Source organism: Oncorhynchus mykiss, chromosome 20, assembly GCF_057628025.1.
Source record: "Oncorhynchus mykiss isolate SJ-2025 chromosome 20, ASM5762802v1, whole genome shotgun sequence".
NCBI lineage: Eukaryota > Metazoa > Chordata > Actinopteri > Salmoniformes > Salmonidae > Oncorhynchus > Oncorhynchus mykiss.
In genome coordinates this window covers 46,447,080-46,474,330 of record NC_143041.1, presented here as the reverse complement: position 1 = coordinate 46,474,330, position 27,251 = coordinate 46,447,080, and the positions used below count along the sequence as shown (strand labels likewise).

At 43.9% G+C, this 27,251-nt stretch overlaps 1 protein-coding gene and 1 long non-coding RNA gene across 3 annotated transcripts in view; both read right to left on the bottom strand.

Moving 5' to 3' along the window:
* The window catches only part of LOC118942075 (uncharacterized), a 784,985-nt gene that overhangs the window by 604,047 nt on the left and 153,687 nt on the right, over nucleotides 1-27,251 (bottom strand). The window lies entirely within an intron of this gene.
* The window catches only part of parga (poly (ADP-ribose) glycohydrolase a), a 96,022-nt gene that overhangs the window by 67,660 nt on the left and 1,111 nt on the right, over nucleotides 1-27,251 (bottom strand). The window contains exons 2-9 of one of the 2 annotated variants that reach the window (XM_090211956.1): nucleotides 26,510-26,616; nucleotides 25,294-26,281; nucleotides 23,126-23,141; nucleotides 22,928-23,089; nucleotides 19,659-19,781; nucleotides 15,401-15,472; nucleotides 14,700-14,774; nucleotides 2,805-2,897 (exon numbers count right to left, since the gene is read on the bottom strand). In XM_090211956.1, coding sequence (XP_090068082.1) covers nucleotides 2,805-2,897; nucleotides 14,700-14,774; nucleotides 15,401-15,472; nucleotides 19,659-19,781; nucleotides 22,928-23,089; nucleotides 23,126-23,141; nucleotides 25,294-26,281; nucleotides 26,510-26,616 — 1,636 coding nt within the window. Of the gene's footprint in view, nucleotides 1-2,804; nucleotides 2,898-14,699; nucleotides 14,775-15,400; nucleotides 15,473-19,658; nucleotides 19,782-22,927; nucleotides 23,142-25,293; nucleotides 26,282-26,509; nucleotides 26,617-27,251 lie in introns of both variants that reach the window. The other variant, XM_090211955.1, reaches the window with a different exon arrangement.

Genomic DNA, 27,251 nt, shown 5'->3' with positions numbered 1-27,251 from the left:
TTTTTAATAAAATACATTTGAATATTTGTAGCAACTTAAAGTAAATCCCTGCAGTCAAACTTGTGCAATACCGTTAGGAGATAAAAGCAGACTGCATTGTTCATTACACCTGTCACATTATTGTTCATTATGAAGCTCACTGGCAAATCCCCAGTCACACGTCACATGGTGTTTGTTTACACACAACGACGAGAGACCAGAGCCTTGTGGTGGAGCATGCCACAGGTGATCTAGTTACAGTATACAATTCACAACTAAATGTCTGCCAGCTAGATATCTGCTAACTATTAATTACCTTGTCTTAACATGTGATTCATGCTCTACAGTTATGTTAGGGTTGTGGCGGTCACGAAATTGTGATAGGCTAATATTGTCACCCATCAGACCAATCCTGATTTAATCTTGTCTTTACACACACACACACACACACACACACAATATAGCGTAGACAGTTGAAGTCTGAAGTTTACATCTACCTTAGCCAAATACGTTTAAACTCAGTTTTTCACAATTCCTGACATTTAATCTTAGTAAAAATTCCTTGTCTTAGGTCAGTTAGGATCACCACTTTATTTTAAGAATGTGAAATGTCAGAATAATAGTAGAGAGAATTATTTATTTCAGCATTTATTTCTTTCATTATTTTTCTTTCATTACAATCCCAGTGGGTAAGAAGTTTACATACAGTCAATTAGTATTTGGTAGCATTGCCTTTAAATTGTTTAACCTGGGTCAAATGTTTCGGGTAGCCTTCCACAAGCTTCCCACAATAAGTTGGGTGAATTTTGGCCCATTCCTCCTGATAGAGCTGGTGTAACTGAGTCAGGTTTGTAGGCCTCCTTGCTCACACACGGTTTTTCAGTTCTGCCCACAAATTATCTATAGAATTGAGGTCAGGGCTTTGTGATGGCCACTCCAATACCTTGACTTTGTTGTCCTTAAGTCATTTTGCAAGTGTGCTTGGGGTCATTGTCCATTTGGAAGACCAATTTGCGACCAAGCTTTAACTTCCTGACTGATGTCTTGAGATGTTGCTTCAATATATCCACATAATTTTCTTGCCTCATGATGCCATCTATTTTGTGAAGTGCACCAGTCCCTCCTGCAGCAAAGCACCCCCACAACATGATGCTGCCACCCCCGTGCTTCAAGGTTGGGATGGTGTTCTTCAGCTTGCAAGCCTCCCCCTTTTTCCTCCAAACATAACGATGGTCAATATGGCCAAACTGGTCTGATGAAACAAAAAATAGAACTGAGGACATTTCTCCAAAAAGTACATTCTTTGTCCCCAGGTGCAGTTGCAAACCGTAGTCTGGCTTTTTTAAGGTAGTTTTGGAGCAGTGGCTTCTTCCTTGCTGATCGGCCTTTCAGGTTATGCCGATATAGGACTCGTTTTACTGTGGATATAGATACTTTTGTACCTGTTTCCTCCAGCATCTTCACAATGTTCTTTGCTGTTGTTCTGGGATTGATTTGCACTTTTAGAACCAAAGTACGTTTATCTCTAGGAGACAGAATGCGTCTCCTTCCTGAGTGGTATGACGGCTGCGTGGTCCCATGGTGTTTATACTTGCGTACTATTGTTTGTACAGATGAAAGTGGTACCTTCAGCCGTTTGAAAATTGCTCCCAAGGATGAACCAGACTTTTATGAGGTCTTGGTGGAGTTCTTTTGATTTTCCCATGATGTCAAGCAAAGAGGCACTGAGTTTGAAGGTAGGCCTTGAAATTCATCCACAGGTACACCTCCAATTGACTCAGATGATGTCAATTAGCCTATCAGAAGCTTCTAAAGCCATGACATAATTTTCTGGAATTTTCCAAGCTGTTTAAAAGGCACAGTCAACTTAGTGCATGTAAACTTCTGACCCACTGGAATTGTGATACAGTGAATTTATAAGTGAAATAATCTGTTTGTAAACAATTGTTGTAAAAATGACTTGTGTCATGCACAAAGTAGATGTCCTAACTGACTTGCCAAAACTATAGTTTGTTAACAAGACATTTGTGGAGGTGTTGAAAAACCAGTTAATGACTCCAACATAAGTGAATGGAAACTTCCGACTTCAACTGTATGTGTATGTGATTTTCTGGATTTTTGTTTTAGATTCCGTCTCTCACAGTTGAAGTGTACCTATGATAAAAAATTACAGACCTCTACATGCTTTGTAAGTAGGAAAACCTGCAAAATCGGCAGTGTATCAAATACTTGTTCTCCCCACTGTATGTATGTATGTATGTATGTGTATGTATGTATGTATGTATGTGTATGTGTGTATGTATGTATGTATGTGTGTATATATATATATATATATATATATATATATACAGTGGGGAGAACAAGTATTTGATACACTGTATATATATATATATATATATACACATTTTAATTATGCATTTAAAAGCATTTGGGTGCAAATTCCCAGAGCTCAATCTTGGACTTCCCACTAGGGAGCAATGTGATTATTGACTGATTGGCTGACAGGTTCCGGACGGCCTGCTAATGAAAATGTTCCGGCTAGAGATCTGCATTGTCCATCCAGGGTAGTATCCCAAATAGCACCCTAATCCCTATATAGTGCACTACTTTTCACTTATGCCCTTGTCAAAAGTAGTTCACTATTTAGAGAGAAGCATGTTAACCCCACAAACACCCTGTGAGTATGTTAACCCTGGTGTTACCTTTGCAATCAGCTTAGATACTGTGTCACGTTTTGAGCTTCTGTGTCGTATAACACTTACAGCGTGTGAATGATTCAGAGGGAACACAGGACAGAGACACAGACAGACTGTATATGTAGTTACCTTGTTGCACAGCTCAGACACACTCAGTGCTAATTGGACCATTTCAGGCAGCAGAGACCTAAACAGATGATGAACGACGTCAGGCTCCAGATCCTTGGAGAGGAAGAGAAGAAGAGGTTTGTTTATGTTTTAGTTGTTTATGCTTGTATAAAAAAAAACAATTAGCCTATTGGGTTTTGAATCATGCATGAATAAACAGTAACAAAACCACACAGCCATGCAATCTCCATAGACAAACATTGGCAGTAGAATGGCTTGACTGAAGAGCTCAGTGACTTTCAATGTTGCACAGGTAATTTTGTCAAATTTCTGCCCTGCTAGAGATGCCCCTGGTCAACTGTAAGTGCTGTTAGTGTGAAGTGGAAACGTCTAGGAGCAACAACGACTCAGCCGCAAAGTGGTAGGACACACAAGCTCACAGAACGGGACCGGCGAGTGCAGAAGCGCGTCAAAATCATGTCTTCGGTCACTTCGGTGCCAACTGTAAAGTTTGGTGGAAGAGGACTAATGGTCTGGGGCTGTTTTTCATTGGTTCGGGCTAGGCCCCTTAGTTCCAGTGAAGGGAAATCTTAACGCTACAGCATACTATGACATTCTAGACAATTATGTGCTTACAACTTTATGGCACTAATTCGGGGAAGGCCCTCTCCAGTTTCATCATGACAATGCCCCCGTGCACAACGTGAGGTCCATACAGGAATATTGTTTTTGAGATCAGTGTGGAAAGCGAAAGGGGGATACCTTGTCAGTTGCATAACTGAATACATTCAACTGAATTGCAACTTCCGTATTTAACTCAACCTCTCTGATTCAGAGGTGCGGGGGGGGGCTGCCTTAACCGCCATGGAAGAACTTGACTGGCCTGCACAGAGCCCTGACCTCAACCCCATCGAACACCTTTGGGATGAATTGGAACGCCGACTGCGAGCCAGGCCTAATCGCCCCGACCTCACTAGTGCTCGTGGCTGAATGGAAGAAAGTCCCTGCAGCAATGTTCCAACATCTAGTGGAAAGCCTTCCCAGAAGAGTGGAGGCTGTTATAGCAGCAACATTCCAACATCTAGTGGAAAGCCTTTCCCAGAAGAGTGGAGGCTGTTATAGCAGCAAAAAGGGGAGGGGGGGACCAACTCCATATTTAATGCCAATGACTTGGGAATGAGATGTTCGGTGTCCACATACTTTTGTAAATAGACGTCAGTCTCATCGCTCTGTGGCAGCTCCATTGACACCATCTTCATTTTTAAGTTGCATGCTCCAATGCTCTACCAACTGAGCTACAAAAGGACCCCCCATGTGGGTAATGGGTAAGTGCACACGTTAGGGGGGAAAAAAAGCATAGAGTATTTGAGATGCATAGCCTGCAAGAGGGGGGAGGCTCAAACTTTCCAAGAGGCCAAACATTGACATCTATCTGGCCCAAAAAAACAGTCTAATGTGCTATACAGCTGTAATGTATTGTACCCTGCCGTCCTCCACCAGGCCAAAATAAAGACAGCTAAAGTCATATTTTTAGACATTAATACAATTCATTAAATTAAAAAAAAAGTAATTCAAATCAATCAAGTTTCATATTCAAACCATCAATATTGAACATTTACAGAGAAAAATAGAGAATTATATATTTCTAAATTCAATTTAAATATTTTGAAAATCAGGTTTTAACATCATGGTTTGACTATTTTATCAATTTAGTGTGAATTATTTTTTTCTGAAATTAAATCATCAACATGATCACGACACTGTGCAAGGTTCTCTTTTTTTACTTTAACCGTGTTCACTACGTTTCCGTTGCGACAAATTTAGTGGGGTTGTAATGAATTAAGGAGAATATGTCAGATATGCAATAGAAAGTGTGTGAGTAGTATGTATATATATATATATATATATATGTCTACCTGGAACACACGCTGAAAGTCTGGGGGAAAAATAGGATACAAATACGAATGGTAAAAATGGATACAAATTACACCCCCTTTTGTAGAATGACCCATATAGGCCTAAACACCCCCTTCTGTAGAATGACCCATATAGGCCTAAACACCCCCTTCTGTAGAATGACCCATATAGGCCTAAACACCCCCTTCTGTAGAATGACCCATATAGGCCTAAACACCCCCTTCTGTAGAATGACCCATATAGGCCTAAACACCCCCTTCTGTAGAATGACCCATATAGGCCTAAACACCCCCTTCTGTAGAATGACCCATATAGGCCTAAACACCCCCTTCTGTAGAATGACCCATATAGGCCTAAACACCCCCTTCTGTAGAATGACCCATATAGGCCTAAACACCCCCTTCTGTAGAATGACCCATATAGGCCTAAACACCCCCTTCTGTAGAATGACCCATATAGGCCTAAACACCCCCTTCTGTAGAATGACCCATATAGGCCTAAACACCCCCTTCTGTAGAATGACCCATATAGGCCTAAACACCCCCTTCTGTAGAATGACCCATATAGGCCTAAACACCCCCTTCTGTAGAATGACCCATATAGGCCTAAGTGCTGTTACTCCATCATTGAAGATATGTACAACTATGTATTTATTTACAGCCGTATCGGCTGACAGATGTCAGTGTGATCAATCACTGAGCAATTTCATCAAGGTTTTAGGGAGGGAGCATTGGGGGGGGGGGCTGATTAAACGTGGCTTCTTCCTCGAACAGATGATCATGAACCGTGAGTGAGTGTGTGTGTGTGTGTCTGCCTGCGCGTCTATCAGTGCGTGTGTGTGTCTGCCTGCCTGCCTGCCTGCCTGCCTGCCTGCCTGCGCGTCTATCAGTGTGTGTGTGTGTCTGCGCGTCTATCAGTGCGTGTGTGTGTCTGCCTGCCTGCCTGCCTGCCTGCGCGTCTATCAGTGTGTGTGCGCGTCTGCCTGCCTGCCTGCGCGTCTATCAGTGCGTGTGTGCGTCTCATGTGTGAAGGATAGGAAGTGTGTTCACTTCCTGGACAGAGTAGAGACAGGGAGACTTGACTGCCGATTTAGCATTGGGCCACAGGAGAGGCATTTATATTGTAGGAAACAGGGCCTGACTAAACACTGTCATAAGTAATAACCTGGGTGAAATCATAACGGATCCCTCTGGGTATAATGAATGAAGCAGGGCCTGATGGGTAGGGATGGAAGAGATGGGATTTAGCTGAGCTAGCATTGCCCCGGGTTACCTCTAAATCACAGGGAGACAGACGATCAAATCAACTGAACTAACACTGGCTGTTTTGACTTGAAACAGGTCTATACATCACATCAAACGGAAAGTCATCAAGTTAGAGGAGAGGGGGATGCCAGAGACCGGAGAGGGGGCTGCCGAGGAGAGGAGAGGGGGCTGCCAGAGACCGGAGAGGGGGCTGACAGAGACCGGAGAGGGGGCTGCCGAGGAGAGGAGAGGGGGCTGCCAGAGACCGGAGAGGGGGCTGACAGAGACCGGAGAGGAGGCTGCCGAGGAGAGGAGAGGGGGCTGCCAGAGACCGGAGAGGGGGCTGACAGAGACCGGAGAGGGGGCTGCCAGAGACCGGAGAGGGGGCTGCCGAGGAGAGGGGGCTGCCGGATGGAGAGGGGGCTGACAGAGACCGGAGAGGGGGCTGCCGAGGAGAGGAGAGGGGGCTGCCAGAGACCGGAGAGGGGGCTGACAGAGACCGGAGAGGGGGCTGCCGAGGAGAGGAGAGGGGGCCTGCCAGAGACCGGAGAGGGGGCTGACAGAGACCGGAGAGGGGGCTGCCAGAGACCAGAGAGGGGGCTGCCGAGGAGAGGGGGCTGCCGGATGGAGAGGGGGCTGCCAAGGAGAGGGGGCTGCCAAGGAGAGGGGAGTGGGCTGCCAGAGACCGGATAGGGGGCTGCCGAGGAGAGGAGAGGGGGCTGCCAGACACCGGAGAGGGGGCTGCCGAAGAGAGGGGGCTGCCGAGGAGAGGAGGCTGCCGAGGGGAGGAGAGTGGGCTGCCAGAGACGGAGAGGAGGCTGCCAAGGAGAGGAGAGGGGGCTGGAGAGGCGAGGGGGCTGCCAAGGAGAGACTGCTGAGGATGGAGAAAGATTCCGATTTACCACTACCTCCTCTCTATTTTTACCACTACCCCTCTCTATATTTACCACTACCCCCTCTCTATATTTACCACTACCCCCTCTCTATATTTACCACAACCTCCTCTCTATATTTACCACCACCACCTCCTCTCTATATTTACCACAACCCCCTCTCTATATTTACCACTACCTCCTCTCTATATTTACCACTACCTCCTCTCTATATTTACCACTACCTCCTCTCTATATTTACCACTACCTCCTCTCTATATTTACCACTACCTCCTCTCTATATTTACCACTACCTCCTCTCTATATTTACCACTACCTCCTCTCTCCTCCTCTCTATATTTACCACTACCTCCTCTATATTTACCACTACCTCCTCTCCCCTCCTCTATATTTACCACTACCTCCTCTCTATATTTACCACTACCTCCTCTCTCCTCCACTCTATATTTACCACTACCTCCTCTCTATATTTACCACCACCTCCTCTCTCCTCTATATTCACCACTACCTCCTCTCTATATTTACCACTACCTCCTCTCTATATTTACCACTACCTCCTCTCTACATTTACCACTACCTCCTCTCTACATTTACCACTACCTCCTCTCTATATTTACCACTACCTCCTCTCTATATTTACCACTACCTCCTCTCTATATTTACCACTACCTCCTCTCTATATTTACCACTACCTCCTCTCTATATTTACCACTACCTCCTCTCTATATTTACCACTACCTCCTCTCTATATTTACCACTACCTCCTCTCTATATTTACCACTACCTCCTCTCTATATTTACCACTACCTCCTCTCTATATTTACCACTACCTCCTCTCTATATTTACCACTACCTCCTCTCTCCTCCTCTCTATATTTACCACTACCTCCTCTCTCCTCCTCTCTATATTTCCCACTACCTCCTCTCTATATTTACCACTACCTCCTCTCTATATTTACCACCACCTCCTCTCTATATTTACCACTACCCCCTCTCTATATTTACCACTACCTCCTCTCTCCTCCTCTCTATATTTACCACTACCTCCTCTATCCATTTACCACTACCTCCTCTCTCCTCCTCTCTATATTTACCACTACCTCCTCTCTCCATTTACCACTACCTCCTCTCTCCTCCTCTCTATATTTACCACTACCTCCTCTCTCTCCTCCTCTCTATATTTACCACTACCTCCTCTCTATATTTACCACTACCTCCTCTCTCCTCCTCTCTATATTTACCACTACCTCCTCTCTCCTCCTCTCTATATTTACCACTACCTCCTCTCTATATTTACCACTACCTCCTCTCTATATTCACCACTACCTCCTCTCTATATTTACCACTACCTCCTCTCTACACTTCCCAGAAGAGTGGAGGCTGTTATAGCAGCAATGTTCCAACATCTAGTGGAAAGCCTTCCCAGAAGAATGGAGGCTGTTATAGCAGCAAAGGGGGGACGAACTCCAAATGAATGATTTTGGAATGAGATGTTCGACGAGCAGGTGTCCAGACTTTTATTCATGTATTGTATTTCCTATGTGTTAAAACAACATTTAAATAATTCATTCTATAAAACATGATTTATGACATAAGTGTTTTGCAAATCAATTTGACAGGTTTAAGAAGGGAATAATGCATTGCGTTTTCTCTGTGATATATGTCGTCAGGCAGCTGTTTTCCTCCGACTACTCCTGCCTAATGCTACCTTTACACGGAATGGGATTAAATGAGTTCTCGACTCCCGTTTCCCCCCTGAATGTATAGCTGCCGCCACAGCACTGCCATTCTCATACGTACTGTACATTATATCAATTACATTTTGTGCCTAAAGATAAAGAAAAGGGAATGGGGGATACCTAGTCAGTTGTACAACTGAATGCCTTCAACTGAAATGTGCATTTAACCCAAGTCCTCTGAGTGAGAGATTTATGGGGATTGCCTTAATCAACATCCACATTTAACCCGACCCCTCTGAGTGAGAGATTTATGGGGGGGGAGGGGTAGCCTTAATCAACATCCACGTCTTCAGCACCCGGGGAACAGTGGGTTAACTGCCTTGTTCAGGGGCAGAATTACAGATTTTTTTTTACCTTGTCAGCTCGGGGATTCGATCCAGCAACCTTTTGGTTACTGGCCCAACGCACGCTCTACCCACTAGGCTACGCTGCCGTCTTGACACGCTCGAAATAGAGAGGGATATATAGAATAGTGAAGACATCAAAACGATGAAATAACACACATATGGATTCATGTAGTAACCAAAAAAAAAAGAGTTAAACTAATTTTTTTTAAATATATATTTGAGATTCTTCAAAATAGCCACCCTTTTGCCTTGATGACAGCTTTGCAAATACTTTGAAGAATCTGAAATATATTTAGATTTGTTCAACACTTTTTTGGTTACTACATGTTTGGTGTTATTTCATAGTTTTGATATCTTTACTATTATTCTACAACGTAGAAAATAGTAAAAATAAATAAAAAATGAGTAGGTGAGAGGACCTGAGCCCTAGGACCATGCCTCAGGACTACCTGACATGATGACACCTGGCCGTGCTGCTGCTCCAGTTTCAACTGTTCTGCCTGTGATTATTATTATTTGACCATGCTGGTCATTTATGAACATTTGAACATCTTGGCCATGTTCTGTTATAATCTCCACCCCGCACAGCCAGAAGAGAACTGGCCACCCCTCATAGCCTGGTTCCTCTCTTGGTTTCTTCCTAGGTTTTGGCCTTTCTAGGGAGTTTTTCCTAGCTACCGTGCTTCTACACCTGCATTGCTTGCTGTTTGGGGGTTTTAGGCTGGGTTTCTGTACAGCACTTTGAGATTTCAGCTGATGTACGAAGGGCTATATAAATACATTTGATTTGAGTGTGTAACCTTTTGCCTGGTACTGTATTTTCTTGAGACAACAAAACAAACGAAACAATGAAATGGTGTCTTTTCAAACAATTCTATGCTCTCGTAGCTCTACTGGAGCTATTTATTATTTAAACCTTTATTTAACCAGGAAGGGCTCATTGAGATTTAAAATCTCTTTTTCAAGAGCGTCCTGGCCAAGATAGGCAGCACCAAGTCATTACAACAATTACAGACAAACATGAAAAACCACAAGAAATCTAGTAAAAACCATAGAATTCACAAGAGTATAACAAAATCAAAAACAGCTAATTAAAAACACTGACAGGTCAGGGAATCAGCCTCAAAATCCAAGATCATTCATCAGTGATTTAAAAAACACCAATCGGGACAAGTTCTTCCAGTTTAAAAGTATTTTGTAAGGCGTTCCAAGACGATGGCGTAGAGGACATAAAAGCCCTTTTACCAAATTCAGTTCAGACATTTGGAACAGTTAGCAGGATAAAGTCCAGCGAACGAAGAGACGACCCACCACATTCCTGAACAATAAAAATGCACAAATAAAAAGGTAGTAAACCCCAAATGGCTTTGTAAATAAAAGTATACCAGTGACTGAGCCTACGAGTGACTAGAGAAGGCCAGCCAACCCTGGTATATAAAGTGCAGTGGTGCGTAAGGGTTTTACAGTTTAAAATAAATCTCAAAGTGCCATGGTAAAGGGTTTCAATTGATCTCAAACGAGCGGAAGAAGCATTCATATATAAAATATCCCCATAGTCTAGTAAAGGCATAAATGTAGCTGATACTAGCCTCCTTCTGGCTTCAAAAGAAAAACCTTATTCCTAAAATAAAATCCCAATTTCAGCTTCAATTTTTTTTTTGTAAGTTGTTGAATACGCAATTTAAAAGAGAGGCCATCTTCAATTAAAATTCCAAGATATTTATATGAGGTTACAGTCTCAATCTCCTTGCCCTGACAGGAAGTAATAGGTGAAAGGTTCAGAGGTCTATTTCTTGCTTTAGAAAACACCATTAGTTTAGTCAGTATTGAGGATAAGCTTCAATTAACAAAAGGTATGTTGAACAGTATAAAAAGAACAATAATAAAATAATACAATAATAAAATAATAAAATAATAATGTAGCATGTTCTAAGAAGCTCTTTCGACGGGGCACAACAGTAAATAACAATAATAAATATAAATCAACACTAAATAACAATAATAAATATAAATCACTTAATTTACTATTAAAGACTTTATAAACCAATTGACAAAAGTAAATAACAGGATCATCAGCATTAAAATGGGATGTTTGAAGAACAAACAGCAGAGCTGTAGAGAGAACGACACACCGCTCCTTTAAAATCAGTTGATGACTAGTCTTTATAAACCAACAAGATGTCACCCGTCTTTTATAAAAAGGAATTGGTGTCCACATCACCAACAAACTAACATGGTACAAGCACACCAAGACAGTCGTGAAGAGGGCACGACAAAACCTTTTACCCCTCAGGAGACTGAGGCAGATTCAGGCAGATGGATCCCATTTCCCTAGTGACGATTAGCTAGATAGCAGGCAAATTGATCCCATTTTCCCTAGTGACGGTTAGCTAGATAGCAGGCAGGTGCTGGTGTTGCGATTATTTGGAGGTTCTCTCTGACTGGTCTGCTGTAGCCCGGTCCCAGATGGGTAAGTGTTGTCTTGCCAACTCATATTGTGATCGTCAGCAAGAGAGCACAAAAGATTTGGGACCAAGAAAGAACTGTAGCTAGAGCAACAAGACAGGACAGGTGCCAACTGGCGACAGATAAGAGAGAGAGACAGAGACACAGGCAGACAGAGACAGGGAAAGACAAAGAGAGGGAGAGACAGAGAGATGAGTAGAGGATGGTGAGTTTGCCACTAGATAAGACAGACAGAGACACAGGCAGACAGAGACACAGGCAGACAGAGGCAAAGAGAGGGAGAGACAGAGAGATGAGTAGAGGATGGTGAGTTTGCCACTAGATAAGACAGACAGAGACACAGGCAGACAGAGACACAGGCAGACAGAGGCAAAGAGAGGGAGAGACAGAGAGATGAGTAGAGGATGGTGAGTTTGCCACTAGATAAGACACAGCCAATAAAGGCAGCTCTCTCATCACTGAGTGCATCCAGGACTTCGCTGGGCTGTATGGCCCTGTAAATGATCTATCAAATTACATTTTATTAGTCACTTGCGCCGAATACAACCTTACAGTGTAATGCCGACTTACAAAGTCCTTAAACCAACAAAGCAGTTAAAAATATATATATAATTACAAAAAAAAATACAGATAAGAATTAGAAAAAAAAAGTAACAAGTAATTAATTAAAGAGCATTAGTAAAATAACAATAGTGAGACTATATACAGGGGTGTACCGGTACAGAGTCAATGTGCGGGGGCACCATTTAGTTGAGGTAATATATAGATATAGGTAGAGTTCTTAATATGACTATGCATAGATGTTAAAACCAAGATTAGCAGTGGCGTAAAAGAGGGGGGGGGGGGCAATGCCAATAGTCTGGCAAGCCCTTTGATGAGCTGTTCAGGAGTCTTATGGCTTGGGGGTAGAAGCTGTTTAGAAGCCTCTTGGACCTAGACTTGGCGCTCCGGTACCACTTGCCTTGCGGTAGCAGAGAGAACAGTCAATGATTTAGGTCCTGGATGGCAAGAAGCTTGGCACCAGTGATGTACTGGGCCGTACGCACTACCCTCTGTAGTGCCTTGCGTTCGGAGGCAGAGCAGTTTCCGTACCAGGCAGTGATGCAACCAGTTAGGATGCTCTCGATGGTGCAGCTGTAGAACATTTTGAGGATCGGAGGACCCATGCCAAATCTTTTCAGTCTCCTGAGGGGGAATAGGTTTTGTCGTGCCCTCTTGGTGTGCTTGTACCATGTACCAAGGAACTTGACGCTCTCAACCTGCTCCACTGCAGCCCCGGCGATGAGAATGGGGGTGTGCTTGGTCCTCTTTTTCCTGTAGTCCACAATCATCTTTGTCTTAATCACGTTGAGGGAGAGGTTGTTGTCCTGGCACCACACGGCCAGGTTTATGACCTCCTCCCTATAGGCTGTCTATTCATTGTCGGTGATCAGGTCTACCACTGTTCTGTCATCGGCAAACTTAATTATGGTGTTGGAGTTGTGCCTGGCCGTTCATTCATGAGTGAACAGGGAGTACAGGAGGGGACTGAGCACGCACCCCTGAGGGACCCCTGTGTTGAGGATCAGCGTGGTGGATGTGTTACCTAGGTGTTTAATCCCAGGGTCCTTAGATTATTGATGAGCTTTGAGGGCACTGTGGTATTGAATACTGAGCTGTAGTCAATGAATAGCATTCTCACATAGGTGTTCCTTTTGTCCAGGTGGGAAAGGGCAGTGTGGAGTGCAATAGAGATTGCATCATCTGTGGATCTGTTGGGGTGGTATGCAAATTGGAATGGGTTTAGGGTTTCTGGGATAATGGTGTTGATGTGAGCCATGACCAGCCTTTCAAAGCACTTCATGGCTACGGATGTGAATGCCACAGGTCTGTAGTCATTTAGGCAGGTGTTCTTGGACACAGGCACTATGGTGTTCTTCTTAAAACATGTTGATATTACAGACTCGGACAGGGAGAGGTTGAAAATGTCAGTGAAGACACTTGCCAGTTGGTCAGCGCGTGCTCGCAGTACACATCCTGGTAATCCGTCCGGCCCTGCGGCCTTGGGAATGTTGACCGGTTTAAAGTTCTTACTCACATTGGCTACGGAGTGCGTGATCACACAGTCTTCCAGAACAGCCGGTGCTCTCATGCATGTTGTTTCAGTGACATTTGCCTCAAAGCGAGCATAGAAGTAGTTTAGCACGTCTGGTAGGCTCGTGTCACTGGGCAGCTCTCGGTTGTGCTTCCCTTGTAGTCTGTAATGGTTTGCAAGCCCTGCCACATCCGACGAGCGTCAGAGCCGGTGTAGTACGCTTCGATCTTAGTCCTGCATTGACGCTTTGCCTGTTTGATGGTTCGTCGGAGGGCATAGCGGAATTTCTTATTAGCTTCCAAGTTACAGTCCCACTCCTTGAAAGCGGCAGCTCAACCCTTTAGCTCAGTGTGGGTGTTGCCTGTAATCCATTGCTTCTGGTTGGGTTATGTACGTACAGTCACTTGGGGGACCACATCATCCTAGACGCCATTGAGTTTCAGACAGTAAAGAGGCTAGTCCCCAGAGTAAGTTATTCACAATTTACAGAGAATGAATTTAAGAATTTTGATATAAAAAAAGAATTAAAAAAAGTGATTTCGGCTATAAACCAATCAGATGTATTCATTTTGTTATTAGCTTTTTTGTGAATCTTCCAAACAAAACATGACAATTAACAAAACACTGATACACAACAAAAAAAAAGACAATGACAATGACAGTGACAAATTTAAAATACAACATAATGTGTCCCCTCACAGTCCGTTTCATGAGATATTTAATCTGTCGTTTTTTACCAGCGATTTGTAAGACCTAAATATTAATAGGGGAAGACAGACAGTGATAAATGTAATCAGTTTGTCACTTCAAAACTATTTTATTTTAAAAAAAGGTAACATTTCACCGATAACACACAGCTAAAAGCACAGCGTCTGCTGTATAACGGTTGCGGTCTTTAGAGAGGCAGATGTAGCCAGATGACTGACTCCGTATGAACGGATCATTGGTCCATCTGTGCTGTGTCTGAACCAGACTAGATCACGACAGCCCTGTGGTTTATGCCAATCTGACTGGTATATTCATTGACACTAAAAACATGATTAGTTTAATAGTGGTAATAGTGGTTCTTCAAACCAGATGCTGATTGTGTGTGTGTGTGTGTGTGTGTGTGTGTGTTTAAACGGATGGGGCCAGAAAGGATTTTTATTTTTCAGATGTCCTTGAACCCAGACGGTCCACCTGATGACTATATTTTAGAAGGTGGATGGTTAAAACCCAAGAACATTCTTTTCTTACCTTGTTGCAGAACAAATGAAGAACTGTGAAGTCCCATCTCTTGGCATGAGCAACATTGTACTTCAATATGGCATTCTAAAATGGGGACACCAATAAATGTCATTAAAAACAATGTTCAGTACAGGACACGCATGCATTTTTTTTGTGTGTTTTTTTGCAGTAAGTATCTTTGCCTTGATATCTGGGATCTTGGTGCCATCTCATGGCCAATTCGGGTAATAACAAGTATTATTTATACAATAATGGTTTTGATAGATAGGTCCTCTCTCTAAAAACCACATTTCATTACACAGTGAATATGCATTTTAACACCACATAAAACATCCTCTCTCTTAATAATAATATCTAATAATATCTAATGTTGATGCATCTGGTCAACAATAGATACTGTACATGTTGAATACATTGCATAATGCTAAATTGTAATTATTTCCCCAGTATGGCCTATGCCTCCTTACTCTTCCACACACTGTACATAGATTTTTATTTTGTGTTATTGACTGTAATGTTTGTTTATGTGTAACTCTGTTGTTGTTTGTGTCACACTGCTTTGCTTTATCTTGGCCAGGTTGCAGTTGTAAATGAGAACTTGTTCTCAACTGGCCTAACCTGGTTAAATAAAAACACATTTACAAAAAAAATTTTAAAAATTGCTCCACAGTGAACAAACAAACAAAATATAAATTGAGTCATTAACTTACCTTCACATCATGGGAACTGGAAAATTCTCTGTTTAAAGCTTTCTGGATGAGTTCCCACCGTTCCTGCACTTCCTGCAAAACCAGGAAGTTAAATACCACCACCATCATCATCATCCTCCTCCTCCTAATCTTTCCTGATCGTACAGGTCAGGTCAGGGTTAGTGGTCGGTTCTTTCTAAAACATGATATTAATTTGCATCATCACAAGACTAATGCCTTTATTAGTATCCCTGATTGATTTTATTTGACAGTATACAGTTGAAGTCGGAAGTTTACATACACTTAGGTCGGAGTCATTAAAACTCATTTTTCAACCACTCCACATATTTCTTGTTAACAAACTATAGTTTTGACAAGTTGGTTAGGACATCTACTTTGTGCGTGACACAAATAGTTTTTCCAACAATTGTTTACTGACAGATTATTTCACTTAATCACAATTCCAGTGGGTCAGAAGTTTACATGCACTAAGTTGACTGTGCCTTTAAACAGCTTGGAACATTCCAGAAAATTATGCCATGGCTTTAGAAGCTTCTGATAGGCTAATTGACATCATTTGAGTCAATTGGAGGTGTACCTGTGGATGTATTTCAAGGCCTACCTTCAAACTCAGTGCCTCTTTGCTTGGCATCATGGGGAAATCAGCCAAGACCTCAGAAAAAAAATTGTAGACCTCCACAAGTCTGGTTCATCCTTGGGAGCAATTTTCAAACGGCTGAAGGTACCACTTTCATCTGTACAAACAATAGTACACAAGTATAAACACCATGGGACCACGCAGCCGTCATACCGCTCAGGAAGTAGACGCGTTCTGTCTCCTAGAGATGAATGCACTTTGGTGCGAAAAGTGCAAATCAATCCCAGAACAACAGCAAAGGACCTTGTGAAGATGCTGGAGAAAAAAATACAAAAGTATTTATATCCACAGTAAAACGAGTCCAATATTGACATAACCTGAAAGGCCGATCAGCAAGGAAGAAGCCACTGCTCCAAACCCGCAAAAAAAAAGCCAGACTACGGTTTGCAACTGCACATGGGGACAAAGATCATACATTTTGTAAAAATGTCCTTTCCTTTGGAGGAAAAAGGGGGAGGCTTGCAAGCTGAAGAACACCATACCAACCGTGAAGCACGGGGGTGGCAGCGTCATGTTGTGGGGGTGCTTTGCTGCAGGAGAGACCGGTGCACTTCACAAAATAGATGGCATCATGAGGAAAGATTTATGTGGAAATATTGAAGCAATATCTCAAGGCATCAGTCAGGAAGTTAAAGCTTGGTCGCAAATGGGTCTTCCAAATGGACAATGACCCCAAACATACTTCCAAAGTTGTGCCAAAACGGCGTGAGGACAACAAAGTCAATGTATTGGAGTGGCCATCACAAAGCCCTGACCTCAATCCCATAGATAATGTGTGGGCAGAACTGACAAAAAAATAATGTGGGAGCAAGGAGGCCTACAAACCTGACTCAGTTGCACCAGCTCTGTCAGGAGGAATGGGCCAAAATTCACCCAACTTATTATGGGAAGGTTGTGGAAGGCTACCCGAAATGTTTGACCCAACACCCAAGTTAAACAATTTAAAAGGCAATGCTACCCAATACTAATTGAGTGCATCTAAACTTCTGACCCACTGGAAATGTGATGAAAGAAATAAAATCTGAAATAAATAATTCTCTCTACTATAATTCTGACATTTCACATTTTTAAAATAAAGTGGTGATCCTAACTGACCAAAGACAGGGAATATTTACTAGGATTAAATATTAGGAGTTGTGAAAAACTGAGTTTAAATATATTTGGCCAAGGTGTATGTAAACTTCCAACTTCAACTGTATTTATGTAATGTAATGTAAAGTAACCATAAATGTAATTGTTATGGTAGTTAATGAACTGTAGAAGCACATAGATATAAGCTACTGCTACACAGTACAAGGTGCAATGTAGGTTAAGTAACAGTGTCTTTTGTCCCAGAAGGGATCTATATCACTGAAACTGAGTTTAAATGTATTTGACTACGGTGTATGTAAACTTCAGACTTCAACTGTATATGTATATAGATATACACACACACACATTTGAACAACTTCCCAAGGATATAAAAAAGTCAATAACTTATTTATATTATTGTTGATTTGTTAGAATTACACCGAACCAAAAATATAAACACAACATGTAAAGTGTTGGTCCCATGTTTCATGAGCTGAAATAAAAGATCAGAGAAATGTTCCACACGCACATCAGGCTTATTTCTAATCACAAGAAGCTGAATTAAACGGCATGATCATTACACATGTGCACCTTGTGCTGGGGACGAGAAAAGGCCACTAAAATGTGCCGTTTTGTCAACACAATGCCACAGAAGTTTTAATAGAGCGTGCAATTGGCATGCTGACTGCAGGAATGTCCACCCGAGTTGTTGCCAGAGAATGTAATGTTAATTTCTCTAACATAAAGTTAGATAATTTGGCAGTACGTCCAACCGGCCTAACAACCGCAGACCACAGTGTAACCACGCCAGCCCAGGACCTCCACATGCGGCTTCTTCACCTGCAGGGATCATCTGAGACCAGCCACCCAGACAGCTGATGAAACTGTGGGTTTGCACAACCAAAGAATTTCTGCACAAACTGTCAGAAACCGTCTCAGGGAAGCTCATCTGCTCGTCATCCTCACCAGGGTCTTCACCCTGACTGCAGTTCGGCGTCGTAACCAACTTCAGTGAACAAACGCTCACCTTTGATGGCCACACGCTGGAGAAGTGTGCTCTTCACGGATGAGTCCCGCTTTCAACTGTACCGGCCTTATGGCAGACAGCGTGTATGGCTTTGTGTGAGCTAGCGGTTTGCTGATGTCAACGTCGTCAACAGAGTGCCCCATGGTGGTGGTGGGGTTATGCTATGGGCAGGCATAAGCTATGAACAACGAACACAATTGCATTTTATCTTTGGCAATTTTAATGTACAGAAATACCATGAGATCTTGAGGCCCGTCCATCTGCCGCCACTCACGTATCAGCATGAAAATGCATGGCGCAAGGATCTGTAAACAATTCCTAGTTGGTCCCCATCCTTTTCTGCCATAACAGCCTCCACTCTTCTGGGAAGGCTTTCCACTAGATGTTGGAACGTTGAGGCAGGGACTTGCTTCCATTCAGTTACAAGAGCATTAGTGAGGTCGGGCACTGATGTTGGGCGATTAGGCCTGGCTCTCAGTCAGTGTTCCAATTCATCCCACAGGTGTTCGATGAGGTTGAGGTGAGGGCTCTGTACAGGCCTGTCAAGTTCTTCCACACCGATCTCAACAAACCATTTCTGTATGGACCTCACTTTGTGCATGGGAGGGCATTGTCATGCTGAAACATTTAACGGTTTTGTCCAAACTGTTGCCACAAAGATGAAAGCACAGAATTGTCTAGAATGTTTTTGTATGCCGATGTGTTAAAATTTCCCTTCACTGGAACTAAAGGGGCCTAGCACGAAAAATAGAAAACAGCCCCGGGCCGTGATTCCTCCTCCACCAAACTTAACAGTTGGCACTATGCATTGGGGCAGGTAGCCTTCTCCTCACATCTGCCAAACCCAGATTTGTCAGATGGTGAAGTGTGATTCATCACCCCAGAAAACACATTTCCACTGCTCCAGAGTCCAATGGCAGCGAGCTTCACACCATTCCCAGCTGACGCTTGGCATGGAGTATGATGATCTTAGGCTTGTGTGCAGCTGCTCGGCCGTGGAAACCTATTTCATGAAGCTCCCGACAAACAGTTCCTGTGTCTGATGTTGCTTCCAGAGGCAGTTTGGAACTCGTTAAGGAGTGTTGCAACCAAGGACAGATGATTTTTAAGCGCTATGCACTTCAGTGGTCCTGTTCTGTGAGATTGTGTGGCCTACAGTTTTGACTTTAAATTGGCTTGAAAATCTATGGCAAGACTTGACAGTTTTTTTTTGTCTAGCAATTAACAATAAGCAATTTGACAGAGCTTGAATAATTTAGAAAATAATAAAACGTGCAAATGTTGTACAATCCAGGTGTGCTCTTAAGAGACTTCGCTGCCAAAGGTGATTCTCCAACAACAACAAAATGTGTAATAAATCCAGGGGTATGAATACTTTCTGAAGGCACTGGAGATCAGCTCGTTCCCTAATGGTGAGAGATGTAGGCTCAGACGATCACTTGTAAGTTATAAACAACACTTGTAGTTAGTGAGTCCAATTTCAAACGTGACAGTACAACGTGTGACTACGGTAGAAGCAGTACCTGATTTCCTACAGGGAATAGGTTGCTCTTTGAACAGGGCATTTTCACGTGGACCTCGTCCCAGGCGTCTCTGAACTTGTTGGGGTAGGGAACAGGAATTTTGCCTGTTTGAAGGAGGTCTGTCTGTTGAAGAGAAAATACAGCATGAGGAGAACGTGAACGGCGTCACCAGTGGAAGTTCTACCGTTCGTCCGGATGACCAGACGAACGACGACGACGAATCATGTGTCTTACTAACTTTCACAATTTAATCATTAATAATGCACATTTGTGTTCATCATACTTCACACATCCTTGGGGTGGCAGGAAGTGGTTAGAGGCAGGTAGTCTAGTGGTTAGAGGCAGGTAGTCTAGTGGTTAGAGGCAGGTAGCCTAGTGGTTAGAGGCAGGTAGCCTAGTGGTTAGAGGCAGGTAGCCTAGTGGTTAGAGGCAGGTAGCCTAGTGGTTAGAGGCAGGTAGCCTAGTGGTTAGAGGCAGGTTGCCTAGTGGTTAGAGGCAGGTAGCCTAGTGGTTAGAGGCAGGTAGTCTAGTGGTTAGAGGCAGGTAGTCTAGTGGTTAGAGGCAGGTAGTCTAGTGGTTAGAGGCAGGTAGTCTAGTGGTTAGAGACAGGTAGCCTAGTGGTTAGAGACAGGTAGCCTAGTGGTTAGAGACAGGCAGCCTAGTGGTTAGAGACAGGTAGCCTAGTGGTTAGAGACAGGTAGCCTAGTGGTTAGAGACAGGTAGCCTAGTGGTTAGAGACATGTAGTCTAGTGGTTAGAGACAGGTGGCCTAGTGGTTAGAGACAGGTAGCCTAGTGGTTAGAGACAGGTAGCCTAGTGGTTAGAGACAGGTAGCCTAGTAGTTAGAGACAGGTAGCCTAGTGGTTAGAGCAGGTAGTCTAGTGGTTAGAGACAGGTAGCCTAGTGGTTAGAGACAGGTAGCCTAGTGGGTAGAGACAGGTTGCCTAGTGGTTAGAGACAGGTAGCCTAGTGGTTAGAGACAGGTAGCCTAGTAGTTAGAGACAGGTAGCCTAGTGGTTAGAGACAGGTAACCTAGTGGTTAGAGCATTGGGCCAGTAACCGTAAAGGTTGCTTGATCAAGTTGACAAAGTAAAAAAAAATATAATAATATGTCGTTCTGCCCCCGAACAAGGCAGTTTAACACACTGTTCCCCCGAACAAGGCAGTTTAACCCACTGTTCCCTTGAACAAGGCCGTTTAACCCACTGTTCCCCCGAACAAGGCAGTTTAACCCACTGTTCCCCCGAACAAGGCAGTTAACCCACTGTTCCATCGAACAAGGCCGTTTAACCCACTGTTCCCCCGAACAAGGCCGTTTAACCCACTGTTCCCCCGAACAAGGCAGTTTAACCCACTGTTCCCCCGAACAAGGCCGTTTAACCCACTGTTCCCCCGAACAAGGCAGTTAACCCCACTGTTCCCCCGAACAAGGCCGTTTAACCCACTGTTCCCCCGAACAAGGCCGTTTAACCCACTGTTCACCCGAACAAGGCAGTTTAACCCACTGTTCCCCCGAACAAGGCCGTTTAACCCACTGTTCCCCCGAACAAGGCCGTTTAACCCACTGTTCACCCGAACAAGGCCGTTTAACCCATTGTTCCCCCGAACAAGGCAGTTTAACCCACTGTTCCCCCGAACAAGGCCGTTTAACCCACTGTTCCCCCGAACAAGGCCGTTTAACCCACTGTTCCCCCGAACAAGGCCGTTTAACCCACTGTTCCCCCGAACAAGGCAGTTAACCCACTGTTCCCCCGAACAAGGCCGTTTAACCCACTGTTCCCCCGAACAAGGCAGTTTAACCCACTGTTTCCCTGTAGGCCGTCATGGTAAATAAGTATTTGTTCTTAACGGACGTATCCTAGTTAAATAAATAAAAATACATCCAACACAAATATTGAGACCAGGACTATTGTGGAGTAGCACAAATCAAGGCTGAGACCATTCTATGGAGGGTCTAGTACAGTGATCAACTCGATTTAGCTGCGGGCCAATTATTTTCTTTAGCAGGTGGCCGGAAAATAATTATAAATAATTTGTAGACTGCACATTGACCACAAGAAACCCAAACAGATATAATATTGGACCAAAACAATAATTTCAAACTTTGGTTTACAAGACCACATATCTGTATATTATGCATGGCGGGGAACCCTGATCTTACTGTTCACTTGTACCTGGTTGTCTAGGTCAGTGATTAGTTCGGAACTCCCCTCACCTGGTTGTCTAGGTCAGTGATTAGTTCGGAACTACCCTCACCTGGTTGTCTAGGTCAGTGATTAGTTCGGAACTACCCTCACCTGGTTGTCTAGGTCAGTGATTAGTTCGGAACTCCCCTCACCTGGTTGTCTAGGTCAGTGATTAGTTAGGAACTCCCCTCACCTGGTTGTCTAGTTCAGTGATGAGTTAGTTAGGAACTCCCCTCACCTGGTTGTCTAGTTCAGTGATGAGTTAGTTAGGAACTCCCCTCACCTGGTTGTCTAGGTCAGTGATGAGTTAGTTAGGAACTCCCCTCACCTGGTTGTCTAGGTCAGTGATGAGTTAGTTAGGAACTCCCCTCACCTGGTTGTCTAGGTCAGTGATTAGTTAGGAACTCCCCTCACCTGGTTGTCTAGGTCAGTGATTAGTTAGGAACAAATTGAAAGGAAATAACAAAACCACCAGATGCTTAGCCCACCATGGGGTTTGACACCACTGGTTTGGACTAAAGGGGTTTGACACCACTAGTTTGGACTAAAGGGGTTTGACACCACTAGTTTGGACTAAAGGGGTTTGACACCACTAGTTTGGACTAAAGGGGTTTGACACCACTAGTTTGGACTAATGGGGTTTGACACCACTAGTTTGGACTAATGGGATTTGACACCACTAGTTTGGACTAAAGGGGTTTGACACCACTAGTTTGGACTAATGGGATTTGACACCACTAGTTTGGACTAAAGGGGTTTGACACCACTAGTTTGGACTAAAGGGGTTTGACACCACTAGTTTGGACTAAAGGGGTTTGACCCCACTGGCTTAGACTAAAGGGGTTTGACCCCACTGGCTTAGACTAAAGGGGTTTGACACCACTAGTTTGGACTAAAGGGGTTTGACCCCACTGGCTTAGACTAAAGGGGTTTGACCCCACTGGCTTAGACTAAAGGGGTTTGACCCCACTGGCTTAGACTGAAGGGGTTTGACCCCACTGGCTTAGACTAAAGGGGTTTGACCCCACTGGCTTAGACTAAAGCATTCAGTTAATTTTCCAAGGAGCTGCTCCCTCTCTCTCACCCTGATCATGACAGTGTGATGGTCAGGAATATTCTTCAGTGGTGGGAGTGGTTGACCACACTGTGGCATTCTCCTCAGATCACTGATGGGGCTTCCCAGCCACTTGGAATCGTACGGTGGCGACGGTGGAGGGCCGTCCTCTCCATCTCTGCGTTGTTTCTCGCGTGGGACGTCCTCTCCATCTCTGCGTTGTTTCTCCGAAGGAGCTTGGGCACTGTCACGTTGAAAAAAAGGAGAAACAACTTTAACACGACACTGAAGAAGAAAAAATAAATGCAATAGATCAACAACATGATGCACGAGCAACATGGTTTATAATAAACATCTTAACAAGACATCAGAACAATCTAGCTAAAAACTACTGCCTACATCACAATAAACTTGCCTTTTGACATTGACTTGATCTCTGTACTGACAGGAAGACATTGACTTGATCTCTGTACTGACAGGAAGACATTGACTTGATCTCTGTACGGACAGGAAGACATTGACTTGATCTCTGTACGGACAGGAAGACATTGACTTGATCTCTGTACTGACAGGAAGACATTGACTTGATCTCTGTACTGACAGGAAGACATTGACTTGATCTCTGTACTGACAGGAAGACATTGACTTGATCTCTGTACTGACAGGAAGACATTGACTCTTCTGTTGCCATATTTTCTCCACCACTTGTAGAGTCACAACAGCCACCCTGGAGAAGAGCATGGTTCTCTGACAGTAACAGGAACACAAATAACTGTCACGATAAAACCTATCCACATATTAAAATAGTATAAATAACATTCAAATTCAGCTAGGTGTTCTAAATTGGTCAGTAGCCTAATAGTGAAAAACCCATAAAGAAGCTTCACAGCTTGCCCCTGAAACAACTTTATTGTTGAAAAATACTTATTCGAAAATGTCAAAAATGTCAACCAAGAGAAACGAGCATACTGAGCCGGACGCCAAGTCGACTCATATCCTTACAGATCTTTGCGTACAACCATAACAGGAGTAACCTACTTAATTACTTACATATAGGCCTAACTAACTTTTTTTTTTAAAGTCTGAAGTGAAGTATATATTTGCGTGGATTCCTCATGTCTTGCTCCTTGCTAGAAAAACGTTTGGTCCAAATCGGATGTTAGGTATTATATTTATTGAATGTAAATATAGCACCTATAAACTATTCGCAGACCAGATTCACCTCGCAGGCCGCTAGTTGGGGAACCCTGGTCTAGTGACTGCTGGTTTTTACTGTTCATTTGTACCTGGTTGTCTAAGTCAGTGATGAGTTAGCAACTCCCCTCACCTGGTTGTCTAGGTCAGTGATGAGTTAGTTAGGAACTCCCCTCACTTGGTTGTCTAGGTCAGTGATGAGTTAGTTAGGAACTCCCCTTACCTGGTTGTCTAGGTCAGTGATGAGTTAGTTAGGAACTCCCCTCACCTGGTTGTCTAGGTCAGTGATGAGTTAGGAACTCCCCTTACCTGGTTGTCTAAGTCAGTGATTAGGTAGGAACTCCCCTCACCTGGTTGTCTAGGTCAGTGATGAGTTAGGAACTGCCCTCACCTGGTTGTCTAGGTCAGTGATGAGTTAGCAACTCCCCTCACCTGGTTGTCTAGGTCAGTGATGAGGTAGGAACTCCCCTCACCTGGTTGTCTAGGTCAGTGATGAGTTCGTTTGGAACTCCCCTCATCTGGTTGTCTAGGTCAGTGATTAGTAAGGAACTCCCCTCACCTGGTTGTCTAGGTCAGTGATTAGTTAGTTTGGAACTCCCCTAATTGGATGCACTCAATTAGCTTCCTTTCTTCCTTCCTTCAGAGATCAAATTGTATTTTCCACAAATGAGTGTTGCAGGAATGCTAGTATGATCTGTTTCTAACAACAAATGATTCCAGAACAATCTGAGACGGTGGGTGTTAAAATCCTCTTGTACTTTTTGAGGTGGAACGACAAAGGACAAAGAATTCTCAGCTCTCAAAAACTGTCCTCACCTGCTGGTACCCCCACTGTCCTCACCTGCTGGTACCCCCACTGTCCTCACCTGCTGGTACCCCCACTGTCCTCACCTGCTGGTACCCCCACTGTCCTCACCTGCTGGTACCCCTCACTGTCCTCACCTGCTGGTACCCCTCACTGTCCTCACCTGCTGGTATCCCCCACTGTCCTCACCTGCTGGTACCCCCACTGTCCTATCAACCAACATTTGTAATGAAGCCTATACCCGACATGTAATTGAGGATGCTTAGACTATATAATCTTGAGATATGACTTTGTACTATGTCCGTGAATCTAAGACGTGACGTAATGTAAAACGCGTGAACCCAGAATTCTGTATTAACTGGGTTACTTCCACAGCACCAGGTATTCAATACTGTACCTTGTGGATGGGGCGAAGAAGTCTGTTATTTTTCCTTGGCCCTTGGAGGAGGATCTTTCTGTGTCCTGCTGCTTGTCCAGATGCCTGTTGATCTGGCTCACGGTCTCCTCCATTTGCTCATCACTGTCCCCTTTAGGATCTGTGGGCAGGTCCGAGACCGGCTTGTGATCCTTGGGCACTTCCGAGACCGGCTTGTGATCCGTGGGCACTTCCGAGACCGGCTTGTGATCCGTGGGCACTTCCGAGACCGGCTTATGATCCGTGGGCACTTCCGAGACCGGCTTGTGATCCGTGGGCACTTCCGAGACCGGCTTGTGATCCGTGGGCACTTCCGAGACCGGCTTGTGATCCGTGGGCACTTCCGAGACCGGCTTGTGATCCGTGGGCACTTCCGAGACCGGCTTGTGATCCGTGGGCACTTCCGAGACCGGCTTGTGATCCGTGGGCACTTCCGAGACCGGCTTGTGATCCGTGGGCACTTCCGAGACCGGCTTGTGATCCGTGGGCACTTCCGAGACCGGCTTGTGATCCGTGGGCACTTCCGAGACCGGCTTGTGATCCGTGGGCACTTCCGAGACCGGCTTGTGATCCGTGGTGACTTGCGAGACCGGCTTGTGATCCTTTAAGCTGTCAGATGGTGTTAAGGGCACTGTCTCTTCATCCTCCAGGTCTACAATACTAGAGACAACAGGTTCCTCAGAGTCTGAACTGTGGGTCTGGGCCTCGGTCTCTGTCTCCATAAACTGGATCTTGTGACTGCAGCCAGACTCGGAGCTGTCTGGACTCACCATCTCTACATCCTCCAGTTGTTGTTCAGCAGCTTCACACACGTCAGAAGCTGGGCTTGTGGTGCTTTGGGGAAGTTCCAATGACCACTTATCAAGGTTATTCTGTTGGGACTTGGGATTGTTTTTCTGACTAAGAGATGTTGCTTTGGCACTATGCTGCTGCCCCTCCATTGCGTGTAGACTTGCCTCTTTGGAACTTGCTAATGGAGAGGAGACAAAAGACAACAGAATGAGAATCAACTTGGATCATAATTAACTTGACTGGTAAGTCATAGTGAATGTAGCCTATAGGCCTACAGCAAAAAACACATCAGAAAATCAAACAACTAAAAAAAAATGGAACTGGAGAAAAAAAATGGAACTGAAGAAAAATCCACAATCAGATTACACAGAGGATCATTTAATATTCCCTGCTCAGGGAGTGTTACCTTTAAAAGCCAATGAAAGAGGGCTCCTTGAGCCGACAGGTGCTTGGAGGCCAAATTCAACCCGCAGTCTCTTTTTAGCAGGCTCCAAATCTGACAGTGCAGTCATGCTTCAAGATAGAGAAAGAGCATCATAATAACGTTAGCATCCCTAGAATAGATGGGACGTGTGTTGATAAATTATCTAGCTAACGATAGAGAAAGAGCATCATAATAACGTTAGCATCCCTCGAATAGATGGGAAGTGTGTTGATAAATTATCTAGCTAACGATAGAGAAAGAGCATCATAATAACGTTAGCATCCCTCGAATAGATGGGACGGTTGTTGATAAATTATCTAGCTAACGATAGAGAAAGAGCATCATAATAACGTTAGCATCCCTAGAATAGATGGGACGTGTGTTGATAAATTATCTAGCTAACGATAGAGAAAGAGCATCATAATAACGTTAGCATCCCTCGAATAGATGGGAAGTGTGTTGATAAATTATCTAGCTAACGATAGAGAAAGAGCATCATAATAACGTTAGCATCCCTCGAATAGATGGGAAGTGTGTTGATAAATTATCTAGCTAACGATAAAGAGCATCATAATAACGTTAGCATCCCTCGAATAGATGGGAAGTGTGTTGATAAATTATCTAGCTAACGATAAAGAGCATCATAATAACGTTAGCATCCCTCGAATAGATGGGACGGTTGTTGATAAATTATCTAGCTAACGATAGAGAAAGAGCATCATAA